The sequence below is a fragment of the Platalea leucorodia genome, assembly GCF_965183815.1.
Source record: "Platalea leucorodia genome assembly, chromosome: 1".
In the NCBI taxonomy this organism is placed as follows: Eukaryota; Metazoa; Chordata; class Aves; order Pelecaniformes; family Threskiornithidae; genus Platalea; species Platalea leucorodia.
In genome coordinates, this window is record NC_138823.1 from 15,987,503 (window position 1) to 16,013,575 (window position 26,073).

The 26,073-nt window shown below is 42.9% G+C and overlaps 1 protein-coding gene across 1 annotated transcript; it reads right to left on the reverse strand.

Moving 5' to 3' along the window:
* Positions 1–845: 845 nt before the first annotated feature.
* Positions 846–23,436, reverse strand: SLC30A8 (solute carrier family 30 member 8; the record flags this gene model as incomplete). The annotated part of the gene is made up of 8 exons (XM_082309932.1): positions 846–991; positions 1,995–2,129; positions 4,880–4,985; positions 5,378–5,567; positions 6,092–6,245; positions 10,778–10,916; positions 14,842–15,046; positions 23,357–23,436. 8 exons carry the CDS (start codon positions 23,434–23,436, stop codon positions 846–848), a joined length of 1,155 nt encoding a protein of 384 aa, XP_082166058.1.
* Between the last annotated feature and the right edge of the window lie 2,637 nt (positions 23,437–26,073).

Here is a 26,073-nt window from a genome sequence, read left to right on the forward strand (position 1 = left end):
TAATTATTTTTTCCTTTTCTAGGAGCACCTGGTCTGTTTTATTGTCACAACCCAGTGGTACCTTGTGACACAGACACCCAAAAATCCACTACAAATGCTCCATCTCAACTTATCATGATGCAGTGCAATACGAGTTATGGGTTGACTTGATAGTAGAGAATACTGCCTATGTCTGGCAGAAAAGAGTTTGGCTGAGGGTTAGCTGAAAAATAGATAGGGCTAGCTAAAAAACAAAGAGCTATTTGCCAAATGTGAATGGAGTGAATCCTCTTGTGATGCACACTGCAGAATATGGTGCACATCTGGTGCCCTTAATATTCAGGAGGAGGAGTGTCTGCCAAAAGGCAGGGAAAGCACATGCCACCATCACTTTCTTTCCCAGATCTCTTCATCCCTTCTGCTAATTTAAATTTTCTCTTTTATCCTGAGTAAGTGTTGAGCTTTGTGAACACCAAACCCACATTTCCTTACATTTTGTGATAATTGGTCTGCTGATAATTTGAAGGTTGATTAGTTTTCTGTTACCTGTGATTACAAACAGGCACTCCTAAATGTTGCTTTAGTGCCAATCTGCTGCTCTAGTCAAGAATAATTTAGATACTTTCTCTTGTAATTGAAAGGAACCGTTGATGGACAGGTAATCTAGCTGATGGATGGACATAATACGTGTTCTCTGCTGGTAGGTGGTATCAACAAATAAAGGTCCATGCACTGCTCGCAGTGGCAGGGCTTTTTAGTTCAGTTAATTACCATTTGTTGTTAATCAATTACATACAACCAGCACATATAGTCTCCATTGACCTGTAAGAGGGGTGATCGTTATTTTGCATAGCATACTGCTCCCTTTAATCCCTGGGCTCTTGACAGAAGACGCAATCTCGTTTCTGATCCTCTCCTGATTCAATCTGAATGGTGATGGAGTGGAAGCTGTAGTGCTGAAACAGGGCTTCAGTAATATCTCTCAAAATCTTCTGGCTGTCTGCTGTGTCTGCTATAGATAGCAAGCAGAAAATAAACAAAATGCATATAATATAATACTTTAAAGAAGAGCAAGTGTTTAGTGACAGAAACTATTCACAAACTTCTAACAAGAAGTTTTGAGAAGTGCTTCTTGTCCTTTTTATCCTCCTTTCAGGAACCTGCATGTCAGCAAAAGTTTGTTCATTCAAACGTGGTTGGAATATGCAATTTTGGCAAGAGCTGAGCTAAGAATAATCACCAAAGAAATTCAGTTTGGCAGAAAACTGGAGGAAAGCAGGAATACTTAATAAAGATTAGTTCATCCAGCCAGGGAGTAGCAACAGTGCCAAGTGATTTGGGTGGCTGATAGACCCACTCTTTTGGGGAAGCAGGGACTCCATGGAGGTCTTCACCTCCGAACCTGTTCTTGGCCAAACACAGGTGGAATTTTTTTTCTTAAATAAACCTTAACATGTACAAAGCAAACAGATAAACAAGAAAATTGATCTGGGTAGTGGATAATTTGTCAACAGGGATAAGGACTACATTTAAAAAAATTATTTTTAAAGATGAACTGTTCCCCTGGAGTTACCTCTATGCTCCAAGCTATGTTTTAAAGATTGTTTTACAGCTAGAGATGCATCAGGAATGCAGATTTGCCCTGTAAGTTTTTCTTATAGGGATCAACAGTTTTCAAGTTTGACAAATTCACTCCAAAGTCTATTTGGTATTGTGAGAAAAATCCAGCCTGGGTCTAATTCTTCTAATTTATTTGAAACACCTTGTAATTTACTTCCTTGCTCCACAATCTCTGCCATTTTCAAGTTTTGGGCTAAGTAGAGGTCCATGTTGATTTGGCAAGATTTCTGGGAGGAGGATTTAAGAGCTTTTGTTGTTGTTATTTTTCAAACAAAATGATGACATTTGTTTTAACAAGCAACAGATATACAGTCAGTTGTATCCCAATCAGGAGAGACTGACCTTTACCAGGCAGCAGCTGAATACTTACTCCCTGTTTACAGAAATTTACTGACCTGTGGCAACATGAGCAGATAGAATAGTTTGATTCACTGTCAAAGACCAAAGATGAAGGTTGTGAACAGACTCCACTTTCTCAACTGCTAAAATTCTTGCTTTCACTGCATCATAAGCAAATCCTTTTGATGTTCCTTAAAAGGAGAAATTGGTGGGAAAAAAATTTTGAAGCGATAAGAATGATGATCATTACAGGAAAATGCATCATGAACCTTTATTCAGTTAGACATATAATTTTTATAAAAATATTCAGTGCTTTGGAAAGCCTGTCTATTTCAGGGTTCACTGCGAAATTTAATCCTATCCCTTGTTTTATACTTCACCATGGAAGAATGAGACTCATGCATGTCTTAGGAGATACTCCGAGGGTCCAGTTTACATAGGGAAATGAGCCGTTTAGCCAGATCACATCCCAGTTTTGCACCAACATCTTTTGTGAGTGTAGATTTTATGGCATCACCTGAGCACCTCTGAGGGATTCTGTCCTCAATACATTTACACAATAGAGAAGCATCTGTTTAGCAGAGAGGGAAAGACAAACATAAAGATTAAAATGGTCTGACTCAGGAATCTTAGATGAGATTAGATAGCAGGTCTAGTTATTGAGGAGATCAGTGGTTGTTTTCCTAGATTAGTGTTCTTACAAAAGATGATGATGGTGATGACCCTCATTCAGAGTGAGGACAATTGTGATAGGGTGAGTTGCAACATGAAATTCAGAGTTTAATCTAAATCCAAATTTGACCAAGGAATTTAACTACAGATCTTCCCTGGAGTGAGACCTGGGAGTTTGGAAATGCACCTCTGTGCCCACGTGAACGCTACACACATCATGCTTCACTTGGATCCGTAAACTGAAACATATTTTTAATGCCACCAGTTATGAAGTATAATAATGATAAGCACGGTATTGGTTAATTTTGTCTTTCCTACCATAACTGATACTTATTTGTAATCATTAATGACCTCATTGTTGTATGCTTTGTCTTATCAGTTTATTACAAGAATGATATGCTATATGGAGTACTGACTTAGTAGAATATGATGCTGAGATGCACATGCTCTTTAGAGAAAACCATGGAGAGTGAGTGCCTGCATGACACAGTCACTCACAGGGGCTGTGTGGCTGACATCCCCGGACAGACGGGATGCATGGGGTAAGAGCCACCTCCAATACCAGCTCCAACATCCAATTTCCCTTTAGAAAATTCTGGGCAGAATATACTCCTTAGGAGGTAGGAGACTGGCTTCAGAGACGTCTCCAGAAGGACAGTGTAAAAGGGCTTGCTGCAGAGGGGAACAGAACACTGGCAATTTTGGCATGTCAGCACTGCTTATGGAATCTGGGAGTCACTTCTCTGAGAAAGAGACCTCTGAGTGTCAGGGACTGCCAGGCCTTCCTGGTAGTTTGATTTTTTTTTTCAGTAATCAAGAGATCTTCTGATTTTTTGGCAGCCAAGATACAGCCAGTTAGAATGATAGAATCATAGAATGCTTTGGGATGGAAGGGACCTTTAAAGGTCATCTAGCCCACCGCCCCTGCAATGGGCAGGGACATCTTCAACTCGATCAGGTTGCTCAGAGCCCCAACCAGCCTGGTCTTGAATGTTTCCAAGGATGGGGCATCAACTACCTCTCTGGGCAACCCATTCCAGTGTTTCACCACCCTCATCGTGAAAAAGTTTTTCCTTCTGTTTAGTCTAAATCTACCCTCCTTTAGTTTAAAACCACTACCCCTTGTCCTGTTGCAGCAGGCCTTGCTAAAAAGACTGTCCCCATCTTTCTTGTAGGCCCCCTTTAAGTACTGAAAGGCTGCAATAAGGTCTCCCTGGAGCCTTCTCTTCTCCAGGCTGAACAACCCCAACTCTTTCAGCCTTTCCTCATAGGAGAGGTGTTCCATCCCTCTGATAATTTTTGTGGCCCTCTGTCTAGGTACACTTCTACACAAATGTATCTTTGTCTCACAATCACTGAAAGCAAACCAAGAATGAAGCTTTACTGTAAAAAAAATACTGGAAATTTTCTTTCTTGAAACAGAAGTAGGTGCAAAATGAAAGAGAGAAGTAGATAGCCATGCAGACAGTCACACTGAGTAACTCGTATCCATTCAAAACCTACACTGTTAGAGCTACTTTTCCCTTTAATCCTTATGTCTTCATAGCTGAGAAAGAGGTTGCATTATATTATTCAGTGTAAGGAAGGCAAAAACATGCATCTGTGACTGCTCAAGTCATTTGGCATTGCAAATCAAATGTTCAGGCCCATAGCTGACAGGATTAAATATTGCTAAACCTAGTTCTTCTTGCTGCTGATGTGTTGAGAATTGCCTATGCCCTTGCACCTGAACGTGACTGGAAAGCTCCATCAGCTTGCTTTTCTGGACTGGCTTAACTAAAAATCTTTTAAACTTCTGCCTCTTGCACTCAGCCTATTTCACAGACACAGTTCAAAGCACAGTCTTTTTCTTTTCTTTGGGGTTTTCTTTGGCAAAGACTTGTATTTCACATGGGTAAAGGAATTACACAATGAACAAAGTGAGTAGACATCTCATACGCCAAAGGGATGATAAAAAGCAATGATGTTACACATACGACAAACAAAAGCAACTCAGTTTTAGGAACACATTGGGAGTTCATTAGCAAAACACCAGTACACGGATTTTTATGAAAACTGGCATATGTATAAATCTTCTAGTGCAATGGTAGAAAACAGTTTTGATTGATTAAATTTGTAATTAGGTTTAAAGTATGATCAGAATTATGAGAATAATGGAAACTGATACAGAAGTATGCTATTATACTTTTGTCAGTGAGTATAAGTGTTATGGAGAAAGAGAGAGGAAAAAACAAAATATAACTGTATTGATTCTGGAATCAGGTCCTACCTTCCATTAACACAATCAAAATATCCCTTAAAATGGTGATGGTGGTGGCCAAAACAAAGATGGAAAACACAAATGTGCAGATTGGGTCAGCTATTTTGTATTCTGGCTAGAAAAATATGAACACATCACTTTGTTAATTTCATTATTGTTGGTTACTGCCATTTTTAATTAGTTAATCTCAAAGAATAATATATTCCATTCATCTAGTACAGAATGAGTGCTGACCTCCTTTGCCAGTTAGGGAGCCTCAGAACAGGGAATGAAGGCGCTATAGTCAGAGAGACATGAAAGTATCCTCTTTGCAGTTGAAACACCAAGAAGCGTTACACTCTCAACAGTCATTTCAATTCCCAAGAATAAGTATAATTGTCTTTGACTAAATTACAATGTATATCATTAAGAAAGAGAAAATATTTACATAGTACCTAGTGTCACAATGCTATGAAAATAACGGTTATCCTTAATTGCAAGAAAGGCAAGTGAACTAATAAAACTAACCTTAAAGAAGATGATAAGTGCACTAATTAGCACACTAATACTCTGGAATAGATCTCCGATGGCATGCACAAAGGCTGCCCGCAGACTGGCATTGCTCAGAGCTGCCTTTTCCGGAGGGGCCAACGTGTGTTCCCTGGCTTGTGCCCCATGGCTGTGCCCGTGGCCGGTCTGGTGCAGAATCAGGCTTAGTCTGCAAGAGATGCAAAGCTGCAAATATCAGTGGGGTTATTGCACCTCTGAAAGCAGTGATGTCACACACGTCATCAATCCTCTCACTTCTGAATGCTGAACAGTAAAATCAGACACATTAGGTAAAAATACAGAGTGGTTAAGCAGATAATTCCTAGGTGATTCGGTGTTTTTTTTTTTGTACAAACAAGAAAGTGTGAACAGGGGAATTAATAAAGTCTTATTTTCTGTAGGGTTCTTGAATGTTCTGACATCTAATAAAAAGTGAGATGGAGATTAATCTTTTCCTGGAGTTTGTGCATTTATAATTTCCCTTCCCAGTGTGGCAGCTAATGGAAAGGAGGAGAGTAACTGCAGCCTTCAATGAGAAGCAGGATCTCTCTTCTCTACCTTTTTCCATATTCTCATGAAACTCATAAACACTTAATATTTTTGAGGCCAATATCTGTCTATCATTTTTTATTGAAATACAGGAGCAGGTTCAAGGTTCAAAAGTTAGATGGAGAGGAAAACCAAGTAACTTACAGGATGTTGGCGAGCACGGCACAAGCAGAGGTAATGAGCATCACTGTAGCATCAATATCATAATCAGGGTGTAGCAGCCTCATGCTAGCCAAATATGTCAACACACCAGTCACTATCCAAACGATTATCATAGACATCAAAGCTCCCAGAATTTCTAGGAATTAAAAAAATCTGATTTTAACAGGAGTCATAACAGAAATGTAAGAAATTTTAAGGGATTGAGGTAATGGTTCCAGGTTTGTGAGCTTTATAACCAGCAGAGTTACTTCTTGTGTATTGTCAGCCTTGATGCTCACAAAGAATGGGCCAAAACCCTTTCTGGTCATAGCAAATCCAGTGGCTGCCCAGGGCATGTGGTGGCCTAACCCTGTTCTACCTGCTCCTGCTTTTGTGCCCATTCCAGTGTTGAGTTCATGTGGCATTTGGAGAAATTGGAGAGACGAAGAAGATCGTTTGGGGAGTTTTGGGAGGAGCAAAGGGAGTTATAAAGGTGAGGAAGTATAAAAGAGCAATTCTTTCACACCTTACATAGTTGCCTGGCCCTGCCAGTATGGTTTGAAGGCCCCAGGAGCCAGCCCTCCTCCCCCAACAAGGTTATCTTGGTCACGAGAGCAGATGTTGGAGGGAAGGAGAGAGGCACGGCTCACCCAAACCCACTGGCAGCCATAAGTCCCCTCCCATAGCCTCTCTTGTTTCTGCACACCTCTTGTCACTTCACACTTCAGAAAGTCAGTGACAGCCCCTGACGAAGTCCTGCCAGCAAAACCTCTCCTTCCTCTCTCATAGGACTCATCCTGCCAATGCCACAAAATCACTTTTGTGCCACCAGCGGTGATGAGGACAAAAGAAGTTATTTTTTCCCTGGGGCAGCAAAATTTAATTTTGTCTCTATTGGCTCTGAGTTGGGCTCAAATAAATCCAGTCCCCAAGGCCACTTTTTATTGCACTGCCATAGGCGAGGTCTGGGGATGTTCGTATGAACATGCAGCATGTTTTTAATAGGATGTGGGACTAGTAACTGCCATGTGACTTGAATGGGTAAATGTGGCACTTTATGAGCACAACTGAGACAGTACCAAGGAAAATGAAAATTCACAGTAAAGTGAAAGGCAGTAGATATAGCCAGAAAGAGCAAAGCACTTGCACAGACCTCCACTGTCAGTTTGTGAAAGCAGCTGAAACTCAGCTTATGACTTTGAATATATTTTTATGAGGGTCACACATTTTGCAGCAGTCCAGGCTCCAGATGCTTATCAAAATAACCATTTTGTCTAAAACTGATAAATAACAAATGAAAGCGCACTGACAGGGAAATCTATTTTTGCTTAAAAGTAGATAGAGAGAAGCTAACATAAAGCATGGTGTTTATATTTCCTGATAAATCTGGTGTTTATATCTTCTGCAAGTTACAGGTTAAAACCCTGCAAACCTGGCCCAGCTGAAGGTGTTGATGGCTATGCTATGATTGCCATGAAAGGAGCCAACAGCTTTTGTGAACACCTGCATGAATGTCTGTGTGCATGTGTGCATATACTCCACAGCTGAAAATGTTAGAGGTCATCCTTACCTACACAGGTGAAAATACATATTACTTTTCAATGTATTTTTCAATCTTAGCAAACGTTTAGCTAAGCTTACAGACCAGTTCAGTAGTATTAAATGCTTTACTCAAGATGTTCTCAGTTACATTTCTTCAGAACTGCTAACACTAACAGAGCACAGCAAACAATAGTATAGGATTGTTTGGGAAACTCTGAATCATACCGGAGATAAAGAAATTGAGATTGAAGAGAGCTTTCCTACCTGGAAGTAGGTCTGGCTCATACTATCAATCTCCTTTAATATTATGCTTCTAGCCATGTTGCTGAAAGTAGCTGCACACCCAAAGGATTGTGTTGAACTGCTGTCTTGACTGATCCTGCTGCCTGGTTCTGGCTTAGAAGACAGGAGGCATTCAGATGGCTCCTGCTAAACCCGAGCCCTGTCATACACAGTCTTTGCATGACAAACCCTATCTATCAGTCTGAGAAAAGCAGTGAAAAAACAGCTTCCAGTGTCATGGAGGGCTGCACCTGCAAGACTTTGGTAGTCAGCACACAGTCACTCTGCCACCCACCTGACTGCCCTCAGCTACTCTATTAAGGCACCCACCTGCATATTAAACTGGAAATATAGCTGGGAAAATAAGCAAGAAACAGGATAACTATCATGGAATGCAATTAAATAGCCACTGATGTTTGATGCAGGGCTCTCTTTGCTACCAGGATAAAAAGGCAATAAAAGATTAGCTTTGAAGTTCTGCATTGTGATGAGAAAAAGCTAAAAAATCTAACACAGACTGAGGGTGAAGTTACATGAGGTTGCTGAACCTGCCTACCATCTCATCTGCAAGAGAGAAGTCTCTCTATCACTGTCCTGGTTTCAGCGGGGATAGAGTTAATTTTCGTCTTGGTAGCCGGTATGGGGCTGTGTTTTGGGTTTAGGATGAGAACAATGTCGAGGATACACTGACGTTTTGTTCTTGCTAAGTAGTTGCTAAGTGGCGCTCACAGTGGTAAAGGACTTTTCAGCTTCCCCTGCTCTGCCGGGTGCACAAGAAGCTGGGAGGGGGCACAGCCAGGGGGAGGGCTGACCCAGACTGGCCCAAGGGCTATTCCATACCATATGACGTCATGCTCAGTATATATAAGCTGGGGGAAGAAGGAGGAAGGGGGGGGACATTGGGCGCGATGGCGTTTGTCTTCCCAAGTAACCGTTACGCGTGATGGAGCCCTGCTTTCCTGGGGATGGCTGAACACCTGCCTGCCGATGGGAAGTAGTGAATGAATTCCTTGTTCTGTTTTGTTTGCGTGCACGGTTTTTTGCTTTGCCTATTTAACTGTTCTAATTTATTTTACTTCAATTATTAAACTGTTCTTATCTCAACCCACGAGTTTTCTCCCTTTTACCCTTCTGATTCTCTCCCCCATCCCACTGGGGGAGAGTGAGTGAGCGGCTGCGTGGTGCTTAGTTGCTGGCTGGGGTTAAACCACGACAATCACTTTCTTTTATTCCCAGGCTGAGAGAGCATAAACACAAAAAGTAATTATGGATCGAGTGATGGCAAGTAGTAGTTTGCTAAGGCTGCAAAATTCAGCTGTGTGTTGGCAGCATAATGCCAACCACACTTCAGTCATACTAAACCTCCCCCTCATCCAGCAGCCTGTTTCCAGCAGAGTTGGTACAATATACTTAGGGAGCAATATAAAGACAGGATAAATATGGCATCTGTCTTTTCTGGTACATTCTGCAGCTACAGGCAACCTTGGTCAGCAGACATCCTGAGTCAGAAGCTGCTTCTGGCTCTTTGTATTGAACATCCTTGAAGCAGTTATCATCTGAGTCTTCAGTTCAGGTGCATAGGTACCTAGAGCCATTTGAGATACACTGACACCTCCATGTATGGCTTGACACAAGATGTGTAGATGACCCATAGTCTTCTAGAGTGGCAGCTGGAGACTTTGTGGAACACATTAGGACATTTCAAATAGCACCAATCCCTTACGTATGAGCAAAAATAAATTGAGCCCTAAGACACACAGCATGGAATTCATTTCCAGACTGAGGCAACTAAATTAAAATGTCTACATGTAGGTCTAAGCTAGGTGTCTAAACTCCCATTGTGGACAAAGGACATCAAATTAGTGGTGATTCACACAGCTCCCTGCTCCATTGACTGTCTGGGAACACATCCTAATTTCTTAACTATGAGCATTTGGTGGCATTTGAGATGCCCCGGTCTTGTGTTTGGCATCCTGTGCAGTCTCCTGTGGGTCTTGTGCCACAGCTGCCATTCCCATGCATAAGTCTGAGACACCCTAGAGATGTAGCACCAGATCTCTATGTTTAGACAGCTGAATGGAGCCTAGATTTCTGTTGAATGTACCAGAAACTTGGACCCTCTGCTTATATGTGCCCACTTATGTGTAGCCATTGATATTTAGGTGTCTAAATCTCGAACAGAATCATACCCTCAGAAAATTGTTCTCATCATAGTTAATATTTTGCTGATGACTTTTGTAAAAGCACTTGTGTTTGATTGTAAGGCTTTTGGTATTAGGTGTCATCTGTAAATATATTGATTTTGGTTGAGGACAGAGAACTTTCAAAACCAGTGCTTCCATCTGATAAAAACCAGCAGTGATAAAGAGATATGCAGGGAGAGGATTTAGAAAATGGTAAATGTTAAAAGATCTCACTTTTCTACAAACATAACATTGTTGTCTTTTTTAAATAATTTAATGATTTGCTTTATCATTCTATAAATGAAGTAGACCCTCATGTTTATGGATATTGCTGCTTTTATAGAAAGTTGTATTTTATAGCAGATTGAGGACTTGGTCCTCCTCAGACTCAAGTCACTGAGGGAAGTTGCTGTTATCCCAGCCAAAGCTAGCACCAGCCCAAAACTGTATTCAATAATGAACTGAAAGACACGTTTGTAGGTAAGAGATGACTGTGCTTTTCACTTCTTTGAAGCTCACTGGCTTGCTTTGTTTGTCATGTGTCCTGGGGGCTTTGAGAGCATTAGTGCACTATCTTCAAATATCTGCAGACCTATGTTGGACATTGGCATGTTTTTCAGTCCCTGGCTATGATGACTTCCCTTTCCCATTCCACATGTTCATACTGTGACATGTTTGCTACCTGCTCGGTGCCACCCGAAAGTTAGCTGCTTGTTGGGAGGTTTGGAGGCAAGCCACAGAGAGAAGAGGCTGATCAGGAAGCTTGTCAGGTCCACCAGAATGTGTGCCGCATCGGTGATCACGGCCAAGCTCCCGGCAATCTGCCCACCTGTGTGGAACATGTGTCCGTATCATGGCTCTGGTCGGAAGTTTGAGTTGACCAGATCAAACTCGAGACCTGCTTTGCTGTGAATCAAAGGGAACATTCGATTTTCAGTGATCATACACGACTCAAAACTCTTCAAAGTTAGTTTCATTTGTACCTCATTCATGCAGTGAAAGGTATGAATTAATAGAAAGAAATAAGCTAAATTTCTTTGTCCGAGAGAGAGAGAGAGAGTCCTAAGCAGAATAAGAGTTGTGATACATTAGTGCTGTGGTTATAGCACTATTGGACTGTTTTATTGTAACTATTTCAATATCAGATTTCTTGGTGAAACACAGGCTTAGGGATCACATTTCCAGTATCCTCCCACTATCTCTTCACAGATCGCTAATATTTTAATGTATGTACAAATACTCAGACTCCTAGCTTATGGTATTAATTTTCCATTTGTTATAGGAAAATATGCATGTTCTTCCTGAGTTTTGGATGGCTGGATGCCCAACTTTTTATTTGTCACAGGCAACATTAAAACAGGAGTAAAAGGAAAGGTCCCAGCAGAAGAGCTGTGATAAACAACCAGCCATTTTGGTGAGGGGATAGAGAAAAATGTTCTGTTTACAAGACTAATCTATCATTTTGCATCTGTAATGCATGATTTAATTTTGCTGCTAGAGCTGGAAAAATGTGGCTGAATGTCATTTGACTTTGGGGGATTTTGGTTTCATGTGAATTCTGGAAAAAAAACCCGAGCCATTTTAGGCTATCTGACACCACATTTCTTTTACCCAGTAAGCCAAATATCATTATTTTGCCAAAAGCTTCTAACCATGTCTCAGGGCTAAAGGCAAATCCAAAGAAACTAAAAGATTGCTCTAAACTACCCCAGCTGATGATGGCTGCAGGGGAAGACAAGGATCACAGGCAGGAAGCTCTCCTGCCAACTTGTTACAGCAGGGGAATCTTTTCATCAGAGTGGAAATGTAGAAAAATGGAAATGTGAAATGATAGAGCCAAATCGTCTAGTTCCTGTGTTCGGCAATATATTTCCATCCTTCTTCAGACATTTAATTAATTTCAGTTCACCTGTTTCTCCTGACCACAACCCATATGAGAATCAATGAATCCTGAAAAACATTGTAAAATGTCTCATTCATACCTTTGGCAAGATACCACTGCCAAAGGGACATGTAGACACATCTTTTGTTTCCTTTTAGATGGAAAATCTTCATGCCAGCAGGATGGACTGTCTGTTTAATTTCCTCCCACATGCAGATTTTAGATTAGAATACCTAATCCTGTATGGTTTGCCACTGCAGGAAAATGCATATTGCACATATAGGGCATATATTATTTTTTTCTGTTGTCTACCTATACATCCCATTTACAGCTGCCTGAAAGTTACTTCCCAAAAGGGAGCAGGCATGACTGCAGAATTTGGGGGCATCTCCTTCCTTGCAGTAAAATGAAAAATGCAACAGAATGGGGATTTCCCAGAACATGAGCAGGTGTAAATGCACATATACTTTTTGGTCATGACACAGTTCCTAGACTTCCACTGTTTGCAGGGTAGCTGTTTCCCAAGTGGGAAGCAATTTTGCATAGCAGAGGGAAGCAGGCTTGTCTGGCAGTGCACAGATGTTAACAACCAAGGCATCAGCTATCTTTCAGCAAACAAATATGTAGAGCACAAGCTGCCTGCAAAACCCTATTACATTTTAGCTACTGTATTTCCATGTTCTGTGGGACAGCATTACAAAAGCTTGCTTCTAGCCTGCTGTCTTTGAAAAATGTTGGCAAATTATTATTTTATGTATTGCTGGCATAACTAATGCCTTGGGTGAGTTTGTGAGATCTCAGTCTGCTTATCTTAGCAACCTGGTCAAGTCTTTATATTCCTTTTTGACATGATGACACATGCTGGGTTTGTCTCTCTTTCTAGTGCCCAAATGGAAATAAAGTACTTTGAAATCCACATTTGGTCTTTAGCCACTAAAAATCCTTGGAAAGCACTTTTATATCAGGGCTGTACATAGGGTGTAATCGGTTTGACTGATATCTCCAAATCTATGGAGGTTGTGATGGATCTGCATTAGAAGAACAGAAGATAATTGTCTTTTGGAAACAGTTGGTGTATCAGGCTCAGCCAACAGTGCCCCTTCTGGGAGAGCAGTAAGGGCCAGCACAGATGGTTTGAGCAAAAATATCACGGGAAAGATCTAGGGATTCAAAGAAGCACAACTTTTTAACCTCTTTGAGAGTGATGCAGCTTTGTTTCTTCTGTTTAGCATAATAATGCCCATGGAAGCTGTTTGACCTTAAGAGGAGAAGGAAGGAGAACATGTTATTTATTTTCAAGAGTAAAGCCTGTCTAATAGTTACAGGCTTTTATTGCTTTGTATCAATACTCCCAACAAGTGGCCTTTATGACTTACTCTTACCCGCAATGGATGTTTATAGCTTTGTATACCACAAAGCAGTAGAAACTGTCAGTCACTCAATGGTCAATCATCAGGCACAGGCTGTCTAGCCTAACGATTAAAAAAATTAAATGTATCGTTCATAATTACAAAAATCTCCACAGACTGCTGTCTGTAACTGCAGTTAATAACTGGTTTGTCAAAGTTTAATGGTCTGAAGCAAAATGGTCTTCAAGCCTGTTACTTAAGCTGTCACTGCAAAAAAGCTGTATGATTCATTAAGCAAAATGAAACATTTAGTTAACATATCATCTGTCCTTCCAATTATCCTCTAGGATTGCCACATTCACCAGACTTAAGCCTACTGATTATACGGTTTTGTTAATAATGCATTACTTCTGGCACTGGAAATTACTGCATGGAGATTAGTGGTATGCACCGGTTTTCATGGGGAAATGCACGTGACCTGCAAACAACGGGGCTTCACGCAGATTAAGCACGTGGGAGGGAAGAGATGGAGAAGTCCCTGCTGGGTTTTGCAGCCAGGGGAGAAGGCAGAAATGCAGCGGCTCTTTCATTGCCTCCACTTCTCACCTGTGGGGAAGACAAAGCCTTTCTATTTCATTTTCTTGGGGCTCCAGAGATGCTGAAGCAGGGAAAACATGGGTTTCCCAGGCCTTCCTGGCTGATTTTTGTTACATCCCCTGGGGCACATGTGGCAAAAGCCTGTGGCGTTCCTCATGTCTTACTTTACCTCACCTCACCGTGGAGAAGGGGAAATCAGAGCGCCAGGAACTGTCAGGTGGGTATAAATATCACAGAAGCCATGCAGAGAGCAGTCGGTGGGACAAAATGAAAGCTAATGCTCTATGAGTGAGCCAAAAATTTATATTGGATATTGTAGGATGAGTCCAGAAGTGAAAGCTAATTAGACAGGGGAATAATCTTCCATTGATCCAGAGACACACCAGCAGGCCAATTTAAAAGATAAACGTGCCCTGGTATAAATACATTCACTTAACTGAAGAAAAGCAGATGGTGAATCTGGCCCTGGATTTCCCTGGATTTTGTAAAGACTGTTGCATTTAATATGAGATCCTGCTGCTAGCAGCCTTCATCAGTGCTGAGGTCTCATTGGCCTGGATAAACGTGTAAAATCTTCTAATCTTTTCCAAAAAGTGTAACCCAATTTATTAGAAACCTTTTGTGACATGATGCTAAGACATGCTAGCCATGTAAAGAAGACCTGGGAGAGCAGTTTACACCATTAACTGATCCTTGCATTCCTACCCAGATGCAATCCTTAAATGAATATATGAAAATATTTTGATAATTTTACTTAAAAAAAGCCCACAATTCTTTTAAAGATTGGGGAGAAAAGAGAGTTATTTTATCACAGGTGGGTTCACGTCTGTGGATCGTGGGTCACTGCACTCAGAGTAGCTGCAAAAGGGCATGAATACGGCTGTGCTGGGCACCAAACTGAGCTCTCTTTGAGCAAACATACTCCCCTGTAATCTCAGCAATCATGAAGAAGATGCAAATTACTGATGCTACACAGAGCTTCTTCCTGGCTTGATGCTGCTCCCTTTTTCTGTTCTCATAGGCCTGTGAGTAGCTGTGACAGTGATACGCTGGATTAGCTTCAGTATCTTCTGCTTCCTGCTGCTGCCTCTCTTCATTTAAATTCTTCTGATGCCGGCTCATCCTTCGGGATTGAAAGAAACAGAAGGTTAAAAAATAAAAACCCTGGTTATTTGGGCGTCTAGCCCTGCAGCCCCAGAAACTATGTAATTAATGCTTTCAAAGGATAAAAGCAGCGTTGGGAACAGCGGAGCAGGTCATAGAAGAGGCTTGCTCGCACAAGCAGGGCTCTGCAGGAGGGAGCTGCACATGAAATGACTGCTCTGGCTGTGTTTCCCAGCTCTTTGGGCTCTCCTACATCATTTAGCATTTTATGAAACACAGAGTGACTTTATTAGGCTGTGTATTTTATGCACACCGCATGATTTTCAAGAAGTCATACCTCATGCAAATAGCGACCAAATTCAGCATAGCATGGAGACAGCTCTATGGAAAAATTCAGTTTTTTATTCCTTACAGTTTTTTCAGGAAGACTATTAAAAAAAAAAAAATCCTTTTCTCACATATAATTGACTAAAGATATTTCTCCCCTCTCTTTGCATGCAGAACTATTTTATCTCAAATTTCAACATATGTACAAAAACTATCGATCTTCCAGCAGGGCCTGAGTATAGAAAGTATTAGCCCAAAAGTTTCAAAGACACTTAAAAAATCAAAGAAATCAGTTCTCCATAGTATGCTGACCCCTTTGTGCCACTGATTTCACAGAAAGGCTAGAAGTTCACCAAAAGTGGCTCTTTGAGCATTGCTCCATCACAAGGTGATTTCCCAGCCAAATCTGCTCTGCCACAAAACCTCAGTGCTGTTCTTCTCAGGGTTCCTGCACAGGAAATATGGGGTGAAGGTAGAGAGGTCCAGGGCCGAGCACATTGCATTGCAACGGTGGGAGCTCCTGGATGACCATGACATCTGGTGCTTTCACTAGAGCAGCCCAGAGACTCCCCCAGGGGGGGCCCCAGCGTGGTTTGGTAAGCAAGAACGTCCCCTCCTCCCTACCTCTCAACTGAGAAGAGCCCAAACAGCAAACAAAAACCAACCAAAGCCCTGTCCCAGGAGGCTTTATGTCTCTCCAGATACAACATTTGTTGCCACAGCTGCTCCTAATGTGATACCTCCATTGGTAAAACATCCCCTGCTGTGTACTGAGACTTTCGGGAGCACACTGTGTAGCATCAAAAGGCAAATTTGGCCCAGATGCACATACATAACCTCCATATAACCACGTGTTACAGCTATTTGAGGTCTGTATGTGCAGGGGCATAGTCCGCAAGCCTGTCTGGGAATGCAGCAAACTCCACTGCTGTTTCTGAGTCTGAAATTAGGCTGGGGGCATGACGTGGAGTTAGCTGCCCCCAGTAATAACAGCCTCTTTTCCTCATTCTGACTAAGGACTTTCCTTTGGGACCAGGAAGAGTTGTTTCTTCAGTTGTGTGAAGACGACCTGTGCTCAGGGAGGTACATGGTTCTTGAAGACTTTCTGTAGTGTTTCAGCACTGTTTATGGAAGTGTCAAGATGCCTAAAATCTCGGTGGAAAGAAATCATGCCGGTGGCTGCCAATCTGCAGCAGTTGGTGTCAAGAAAAAAAACACACTGAAGTCACAAGCTTTTTCCAGCTGCCTTTTTGGGCAGCCTGAGGGGGCTGCAGCTGCTCAGCAGGTCCGAAGTCCTGCCAGGTTCCCTGCAGCCCGCACCCCACCGATGGGCGAGAGGCAAAGGCAGCCACAGAGCTGCGGATGCCTCGGCGCCTCATTGTGTTCATCAGCACCGTGGAGGTACTGGCGAAAGGAAAAGAGCTGACCCACCTTGGCAATCAAGCCCTGCAACTGTAGATAATCAGCGTGGATTTGGTTTTGTAAATATTATTGAGATGTTCCAAGGATGCAACATGTTCCCCTGAGTCAGCTTGTTTCCCAGCCAGGTTAGCATGTGGTCTCTGTTTGCTTACCAGTTCCCCCTGTACGTGAGGAGCTTGCATGAAAGAGCAACTGGTCAGATTTAATGGCTGATGCCTGGAGACAGTGAGTTTTCTTAGTCCTTTTGTCAGTGTTTTCCTTTATTTTCCTCACAACCACAAATAAATGGGAGCTGGACCAACTGGGGAATGGGCTGCCCATCTGGCAGCCAGGGTACCCACTAGCCAGTCCTTCTCCAGTCCTTTAGTTTTACATTCATGAGGCTCCTCATGTGCACTGTGTCACTTATGTACAATATTTTCCCGATGAATTAGACTCAGAAGGTACCACAAGTTGATTCCTTCCAGATGGCTGAATAAAATACTGTAGTTCTCTCGCTGTCCCCTGGAGATCAGAGCATGCAAGTTTTTCTTTCTCGTGATCCCTCTCTGGAGTTAACTTCCAATGCTTTTCTATAGCTTGCATGTAAAATTAATTTCCCTTTAACTCAATTTTCATCAGCTGGCATTGAAAATTAAAATCATCTTAACAACATGAGTCACGATCAGCTCAACAGCCTGTCAGGGCAGGGATGCCAAAATTACCCCTGCAGATTTTTGAGCCACCAAATCCTTTTCTTGCTGTTAACAAAATAGGTCGCTTTGTGATCCCCCTCCCTTTTTTAATCTTCAAGTCTTTCCATCAGCTAACAAAACCTCAGAGTACCACTGAGGGGTAGGAAGGCACTGTCCACAGATCTCATTGAACAGATGCAAAAGCAAACAGAGACAGCTTAAACCCACAATTGTCACATTTTTCTGCCTAAAGGGTACCTAAATAAAAGTGGCCTGGTTGTCAGAGGTAGCAAGCATTCGCTGCTCCCTTTGAACTCCCAGAGCAGCATCTGGCCCCATGAGTTAGGAAGACTCCTGCCAGCTGCCATGCGTAACCATTTTTTTTTTCTTCCAAAAGCAGCCTGCCACTAATTAAAAGAATCTAAGAGACAGTTTTATAAATGTGTGAATCAAAAGCTTAAGGTGCAGAGATCAGCTCTGTCAAACCATAAACCCCTTCTGAGTGTGTTAGAGCAAGATGTAGCCTTTGAGCATCAGATCTCTGCACCAGCACACTGCAAGCAGAGTCCCAGATTAAAAAATAATCTTTTCTCCATTTCAAATTCTTTCCTTTGTAAAAAAGATAGTCAGGGGAATGTCACAGAAAGGCTCCTACTGAGTCAAGCCCAGAAGGGGGGAAGGAGAAAATATTAATACATATTGCAGATTCCACACAAATCATTAGCAAGAGCTTTTGATTGCAACTTCCTTTTGTTTGTTTTCACTTGATCTGTTGGGTGCCTTGATCTGCGGGCTGATGGGAATAATTGCCGTCCTCCTAGACCATTATGAGATCCCCAGTCAAAAGAGCAAAATGTGGAATTGCTGCACTTCCCACAGGAGATCATCTCCTTCACAAGGGAAAATAGTAATTTTTTGGTGCCTGAAAGGATAATGAAACTGCCTTCAGAGAAAAACTTATCAAAGCCATAGTCACCTCCTTATGCTGGCACCACTCCGATTTCAACTAATGTACCAATCTTCAATATTTCCAAGTAATTTAAGAGCCTGTTTATACCCTGGCTGTCCAGATTCTCCTTTTCCTTATCACGAAACCAAAAGCAAATATTTATATATTTGCATACATTTAGATGTCTAGTAGATGGGAATTTGTCCCATGGTTATTTTATTCTCATTTTGAGGGCCTGGTCACATCATACGCATAAATGTAGTGTCAGTAAAGTTCCTTCTGCATAAGGGTATAACAATACCTGCATGGAGTTAGAACAAAGGTGCATGTAGTCAAGTATCCAAACTCTGTCATGAGCACAAGGGAATATGTGAGGACAAAGTACCAGAAAGGAACATGTCCAGAGCAGTACTGCTCCCCAGTTGCACAAATCTGGAGGCTTGGAGGTGGCTGAACCAGAGCTTGTGTCTAATAGCCCTTTACAGGTCTTTCTGCCACAAACCTGGCTGACTTGGAAGTGTTGAGTTCCACAGCTTAATTATGATTTGTGTAAAAATAATGCATCCTTTGTTACTCTTAAGCTGCCTGCCTGATATTTTAATTAGTTCTTGTACTGTTAGAAATAATGAATGACCATTCCCTGTTTACCTTCATCACATCATTCATGATTTTATGTATCATTGTTATACCCCTGAACCATCAATTTCATGAGCTGGTGTCCTAGTTATTTAATTTCTGTTTCATACCTCTTACTATGTCGGTTCTAATTTTCTTTCTGAGATGAAGTGGGCATAACTGAAGTGGGCATAATGGAGATGGCGTATGGCCAGTATTGGGCAGACACAGTCCTTTCTACAGGGTCCTCATGTCACCTAACACGAGGGCAAAAGCAATGGGATGGGTTTTGCTGAGTCCCCTAAGATACTGCATGCTGCTGGAGACAGTACAAAGGAGACATAACCACAGGGCCCACAGCTAAAACCTTTCAGAAGTCACAAGAAACACCTACGGTTTTCCTGAGCATTGACTTCTGCAAAGCACAAGGAATGGTGAAAAGCTTTTATTTGATGAGGACGGACTCTTTTATCCCATAAGAGATTTCATATCACCTGCAGGAAAGCAGAAAAAGAAGAAAATATTCCCTATATGCTTGTCATAGAAAATCAGTCTACACCTGAAGAAATTGTCTCCCAGGCTAACTTCAAACTTTTTGCCTGGTATGAGCCTGGCAGACAGGAATCAATTACAAGCCTCAGGCCTCACTGATAGGTAGGAATAACTACAGGTCACGTTAACGCCTTGTGTTACAAAATTTACATGAAGACAAGCCCTAAGGTTTTTACACATCTTTCCTGCTTTCAGCATTTCCCCTCCCCCCCCCTTTTTTTTCTTATCTCTTGTCTCAGAGATAAAATAAAAACCAAAACCTTGAGACCAGAAGCCTCGATTTTCACTTGTGTGATGGTATTCAAAATCCCACTATAATGACGCATAAAGAACATGATCAGGAATCCAGAAATACATGCTAGATCAAGCCAAAATCTAGTTCATAGTTGGTACAATCTGATGCAAATCCACTGATTTATGAAGTGAGATATTGAATATTTCTGGTCAATATTACACTGATCTATTGTCAGCAAGAAATAAAATCATCAGGCCTGTCTTCATTCATGGAAACTTCAGGAATTTGGTCAAGACTCCCGTGTCTTTGATAAATGGTTATCCAGATCATTAGATAGGTGATAACAAATAAAAAATAACATATCAAATGATTAATCATCTGAAGAATTTATCCTCTCCTACCACCACCATTGACTGTAAAAAGACCATAGAAAACTACCTTAGACACCTAATTCAGACTGAAGTTAAAGAGAGATTATATGAATCTCACTTGATATGCCTTACAGACAACATTTTTGCATAAGGCAGGAGGTTCTGAGTGCCCAGCTTCAGACTCTGTTATGATTATGGCTCATACCCTTCCTGGAGGCTGGTGAGAAGTGGTGTCCTATCCTGGGATCAGTCCTGTGTAATATCTTTGTCCATTACCTAGAGGAGGAGGTGCAGTGCTCCCTGATCAAGTTGGCAGATGATGCCAAGTTGAGGGTGCAGCTGATACATTGGAGGGCAAGGCTGCCATAGGCAGGCTGGAGAAAGGGGCCAACAGGAGCCTTATGAAATTCAGCAAGGATGAATGCAAAGTCCTGCACCTGGGACAGACTTCTCAGACCACATGTAGAATATGGTGTCCAGTTTTGGAGTCCCCAGCACAGGAAAGATCAATAAACTGGCACAGGTTCAGCAGAGGACCACCAGGATGGTTGAGGGCTGGAGCTCTTGTCCTGAGGGAAATGGACTTGTCCAGCCTACAGAAGAGGTGGCTTCAGGGGCACCTAACAGCAACCTGCCAATATTTTTGAGGCGGCTATTGAGAAGATGGAGCTTTATTGCTGTGCATGGAGGAAGGATGAGGACAATGGTCATAAACTGAAACAAGAGAGGTTCAGACTGAACATAAGGGAAAAAAAAAGACTGTGAGAATAATTCAGTATTGGAGCAGATTGCCCAGATAGGTCATGCAGTTTCCATCCTGAGAGATTTTTTTCAAGACTAGACCAGATAAAGCCCCAAGCAACCTTGTTTGATCTCTCAGCTAACCCTGCTTTGAGCAGGAGGTTGGACCAGAGACCTCCTGAGGTCCCTTCCAACCTGAATTATCCTACAAGCCTACAGCTGACCTGATTTTCACAGAGCTCAGTTAAAGCCCACACCCTTGTAAGCATTTCATTTGGTATGGGAGACCTCAATGCATCCAAACCCGCTAGTGACTACAGACCGGCTTGGCATGTACAAAACACTCTCCCCCACAGCCTTGTGTGCAGGGAACGGGGCCTGTATTCAGACTTCCTACTCACGTGGTTAAGATAAAAACAGTTTTGTTCGCTGTGTATTGTAATAATGGCATTTATTAAAAAGAAAGAGGCTGGGGGATGGCAAAGAAATCGGCAATGTGTGTGCATAATAAATTCTGCTGAAAGCATTAGAGCTGTTCATTAAGCCTACACACAGGGAATGGAAAAATGTGGTAATTTATACCAAAGGCTAAGGTGAGCTTATTGCTACTGATCGGCTTAAGACACCTGAAGCTGTGCACGCAGCCAGTCTGTGCAAGCCCGAGCCCAGCAGGCTGCATCCCCACCGCCCCGCTGGCTCCGGCCCCTGGGCTGGCACCCCAGGTCGCTGGGCTGCGAGGGGGAGCAGGGCGAGGGCTTCCCCTGAGCTGCCAGCTCTTCTGAACAGGAGGAAGACCCCGGCTCTCAGCCCCCATTTCTGGTTATTGCTGGAACAGAGTAATTAGGCTATGCAGTTAATCAAACTTCACCTGGCAAGAAAAGCCGAGAAGAGGTGAAGCACAAAAGCCACACGCCTGGACAAGCCCTTCTCCTCCTGGGGAGCTGTGTTGCCACTGCCATAACTCAGCCTCCTCAGGACCTCTGCTACAGAGCCCTCCTGAGCCTGGCCCTCTAGCACTGGGGCTGTTGGGAATATCTGCAGCAATCAGCCCAACAATTGCAATTGTTGCATTGATTTGTCCCAACTAACTTCAACCCTAAACTAAGAAATAATTATCAGGAAGAAATCGACTCCTCTAGAAGGTGAGTCAGCTCTTAGATGGGAGGATCAGCTGCTGGGGGTTACTGCCCCTGATGCGCACCCTACCCCTCTTCTCACTGGCAATATTCCCTGTTCCTGGTAATCTAGGGAAACTGAGGGCTTCCTCAAGAAGCAGCCTAACAATTATTCCTGTCTCAGAGCACCCCTTCCCACACTGTGTAAAGGCTTCATCTAGAGATGCCCTTGTGTCCAGAGGTGGCAAGGGGCCAAAGGACCTAAGCCACTGAAGCTGTGCCCACAAAATTGCAAGCTATCAAAAAAGCTCTGAGATCCTTCAGTAACTAAAATGAATTGCAGAATCATATGGGATCTTTTTAAAATATAAATATTACCACAAAAGTAATTTTGGACAGTGCCATGTATATTTACGGAGCCATGTAATAATATTTAAATAATAACCCAGACACTCAAATGACTAAAATATGATGGCAGTGACCCCAGTATAAGAACATAGAGAGACAGATTTCCATTTGAATTGACAGTGTTTATGCCAAGTTTCTGTCCCACACGTTTTAACAGAGCCAAGCAATAAATAACCTGAAAACCAATGAGATAATGGAAATGTCAAGAGGTGCTAAGCTGTAACTGAGCAGCTATTTTCTTTTAAAAATACTTGCTGGTCTGAGTCAAGAGGAAGAATGAAAATAAGTTCAACTGCAAAACTATTTTGTGATAGACGTTTATACTCATTTTTAACCCAAGCTACAGCACATGTTTTCAGAGGGTCTTTCCTCACTCAAGCAAGCATTTGCTCACAGGACCTCTGGCACATGAGAGGTACATTAGGTTCAAGTCTGATCGGCTATCCACATGAATAAACTTTTGCAGGATCAAGTCCTTAACAGCATCGCATTTCTTTCACACCAAATAGATTATTTAGACATTCAAGCATGAAGGAGCCTTGAATCAAACATGGTGTCAATAGCACTATTATAATTCAGCCTAAAATTGCAGCATAATCCATGAGGTTTTGCATCCTACAATAAATCTACTAAGCTTATAAAATACATAGCAGGAGACACTTGCTTCAACAGTAGATTGGTTCAATCCATCACAGATGCAGACACATCAAGCTGCTGTGTAGTAAATGCATCAAACATTTAATAAGAAAGTTTGGAAAGGAAAAAATCAAACAAAACATTTTGAAAGTAATGAAAGATGTTCCCTGTACGCACTGTGAAACTCCTCGTACTTTGACTTCAGCAGCTCGTCGGCAGATCGGTGATCTCATATTGCTCTCAAAGACAAAGCAATGGCAGTGAAGGAAACAGAGCTGTGTTACCTTTCTAGGGCCAAGGAGTACTTCTTGGTGTCCCTCTCACTCACAAGGCAAGCTCTTTCAAGACCCTTTTTGGCAGCCATCAGGAAAGTCGGTGGGGTTTTGCTTTTTTTTCCCCCTTAAACTCTCCTTTCTCTGTTGGAAGTGGATGTAGGCAAAAATGTCCTCCCAACCTACGCAGAAGTCTCTGCCAAATGTTTTTTAATGAGAGGGGTTTAATAATCTTCTCAATAAACCCACTGCAAGAGAAAGCTGCTTTCCTAGTGCTAGTGGCGTCACTAATATGCCAAACAGCCACTTGCTGAGCATGTCAGATTGGGGGGTTTGGGCCTCCCTCTCTTTTTTTTTCTTTTTTCCCCTCCATGTTTGATGCCGTGATGCGCTCTTTGCTCACGCGGTGGGTGCGTGCTCTCCCACTCGCTGGCTCAGGGTCAAGCGCAGCAGTGCACACACCAATGTGCACGCAGGTGCTCGCCTGGGCACGCTGAAAGGGAGAAGGAAGGTGATTAAAACAGCCTGATTTGCCTGGAAACAGTCAAACCACTGTTTGCCTTTCTACTTCCTCAGCTTGGGAGGAAAGTGCACCTCCCTCACCCTGGCTCGGCGCAAGCCTCTTTAATCTAAGCGATCTCTCTAAAGACTTATTTCTACCCCTGGCACGTTTGCTCCTAACGGTTCAAAACAGAAGAGACTGCTTATTATTGCTGTTTGCGACACAGGTTATTGAAATCTTCATTTCACCAGGAAGGACTGCGGATTGTTATTTCTACTTTATTCAGTTTGTTAGTTCTGTCGACAGCCGTGGTCCCTGGAGGGGAGGAGAAGACCTCCAGCCTCACCTCTCTCACAGCCTGGCCTCAGACACGCTCTTCGGCGCTAATGGGAAATTTTGCACTGGTGCTGTCTGTGTTTTACGATATTCTGGGCAGAAACAGGCTGTAATTGAGATCCCTACCTACGCACTGCCTTCACAGAAGATATTAGAACAGGCAGTGAGCAAAAGCTGGGTGCTGCATGTAAATCCTGCAGCCTTTTTTTACCATGGGTAGCCTAATACGTACATGATGAGCTGGGATCTCCCCTCCCTTCCCCCAGCTTGCAGAACACATACTCTGTCTGAAACTTATGGGGGCAGGGGGGCACATTTGTACATCATATAAATGCAAAAAATTGGTTTTATGCCATCAGAGATCCACATGTTGCTTCCCACATGTCAGCTGTGCAAACACTTCCCTGGAACCTGTGAGCTAAGGAGCTGATGGTATCTCAAACACCTTTCTGAACAGACACTGGCAAGCGGCAGACATACATGTTTTTTCCACAATGTGCTGTCACCTCTGCCTCTCTAATGTGCTTTTCTCAAGAGACTTTTCCCAGGTGCTTATGCCCAACTATGCACCCTTATAAGCCCCTTTGGTGGAAGAGATTGATTTTCTGACTCATTCCAGGGACTTCCTAGCTTCTTCTGGACATTAAAATGTTTCTCTTTAATGTTTTTTAAAGTTGCAGCCACTTACTGGACCTGACACTTAATGTGGATGGCTGGCAAGGCTGGTTTGAGAAGAGACTCAGGTCCAAGGATGAATAGGGTGGACCCAGGGCATTTGCAGAAATCTTATAAAACAGAAGTACCACATTACTTACCACCCCAGAAATGCCATTAAGTAGCAATTTTATTCTGCCTCCAAGAGGGAGGAAGGAAGGACAAGGAAGGTAGCCTTTCCAGCTGTGTACCCTGGAACCTGACATGGGCTTATAATTCATACCTAACAAGGGCTTCTGCTGGCTCCCCATCCCATAAACGCAGTCAGCATGGGTTTATGAAAGGCAGGTCCTGCTTGACTAACCTGATCTTCTATGAGGTGACCCATTTAGTGGACAAGGGAAAGGCTGTGGATGTTGTCCACCTGGACTTTAGTAAAGCCTTTGACACCTTTTCCCACAGCATTCTCCTGGAGAAACTGGCTGCTCATGGCTTGGACGGATGTATGCTTCTCTGGGTAAAAAATTGGCTGGATGGCCAGGCCCAAAAAGTTGTGGTGAATGGAGCTAAATCCAGTTGGCAGCTGGTTGCAAGTGGTGTTCCCCAGGGCTCAGTACTGAGGCCAGTTCTCTTTAATATCTTTATCAGTGATCTGGATGAGGGGATCAAGTGCACTCTCAGTAAGTTTACAGATGACACCAAGTTGGGTGGGAGTGTTTATCTGCTGGAGGGTAGGAAGGCCCTGCAGAGGGACCTGGTCACGCTGGATCGATGGGCTGAGGCCAACTGTATGAGGTTGAACAAGGCTCAGTGCTGAGTCCTGCACTTGGGTCACAACAACCCCATGCAAGGCTACAGGCTTGGGGAGGAGTGGCTGGAGAGCTGCCTGGCCGAAAAGGACCTGGGGGTGTTGGTCGACAGCCAGCTGAATATGAGCCAGCAGTGTGCCCAGGTGGCAAAGAAGGCCAATGGCATCCTGGCTTGGATCAGGAATAGTGTGGCCAGCAGGACCAGGGAAGTGATCGTCCCCCTGTCCTCAGCACTGGTGAGGCCGCACCTCGAATCCTGTGTTCAGTTTTTGGGCCCCTCACTACAAGAAGGACATCGAGGTGCTGGACCATGTCCAGAGAAGGGCAACAAAGCTGGGGAAGGGTCTAGAGCACAAGGCTTCTGAGGAGCGGCTGAGGGAGCTGGGGTTGTTTAGCCTGGAGAAGAGGAGGCTGAGGGGAGACCTCAT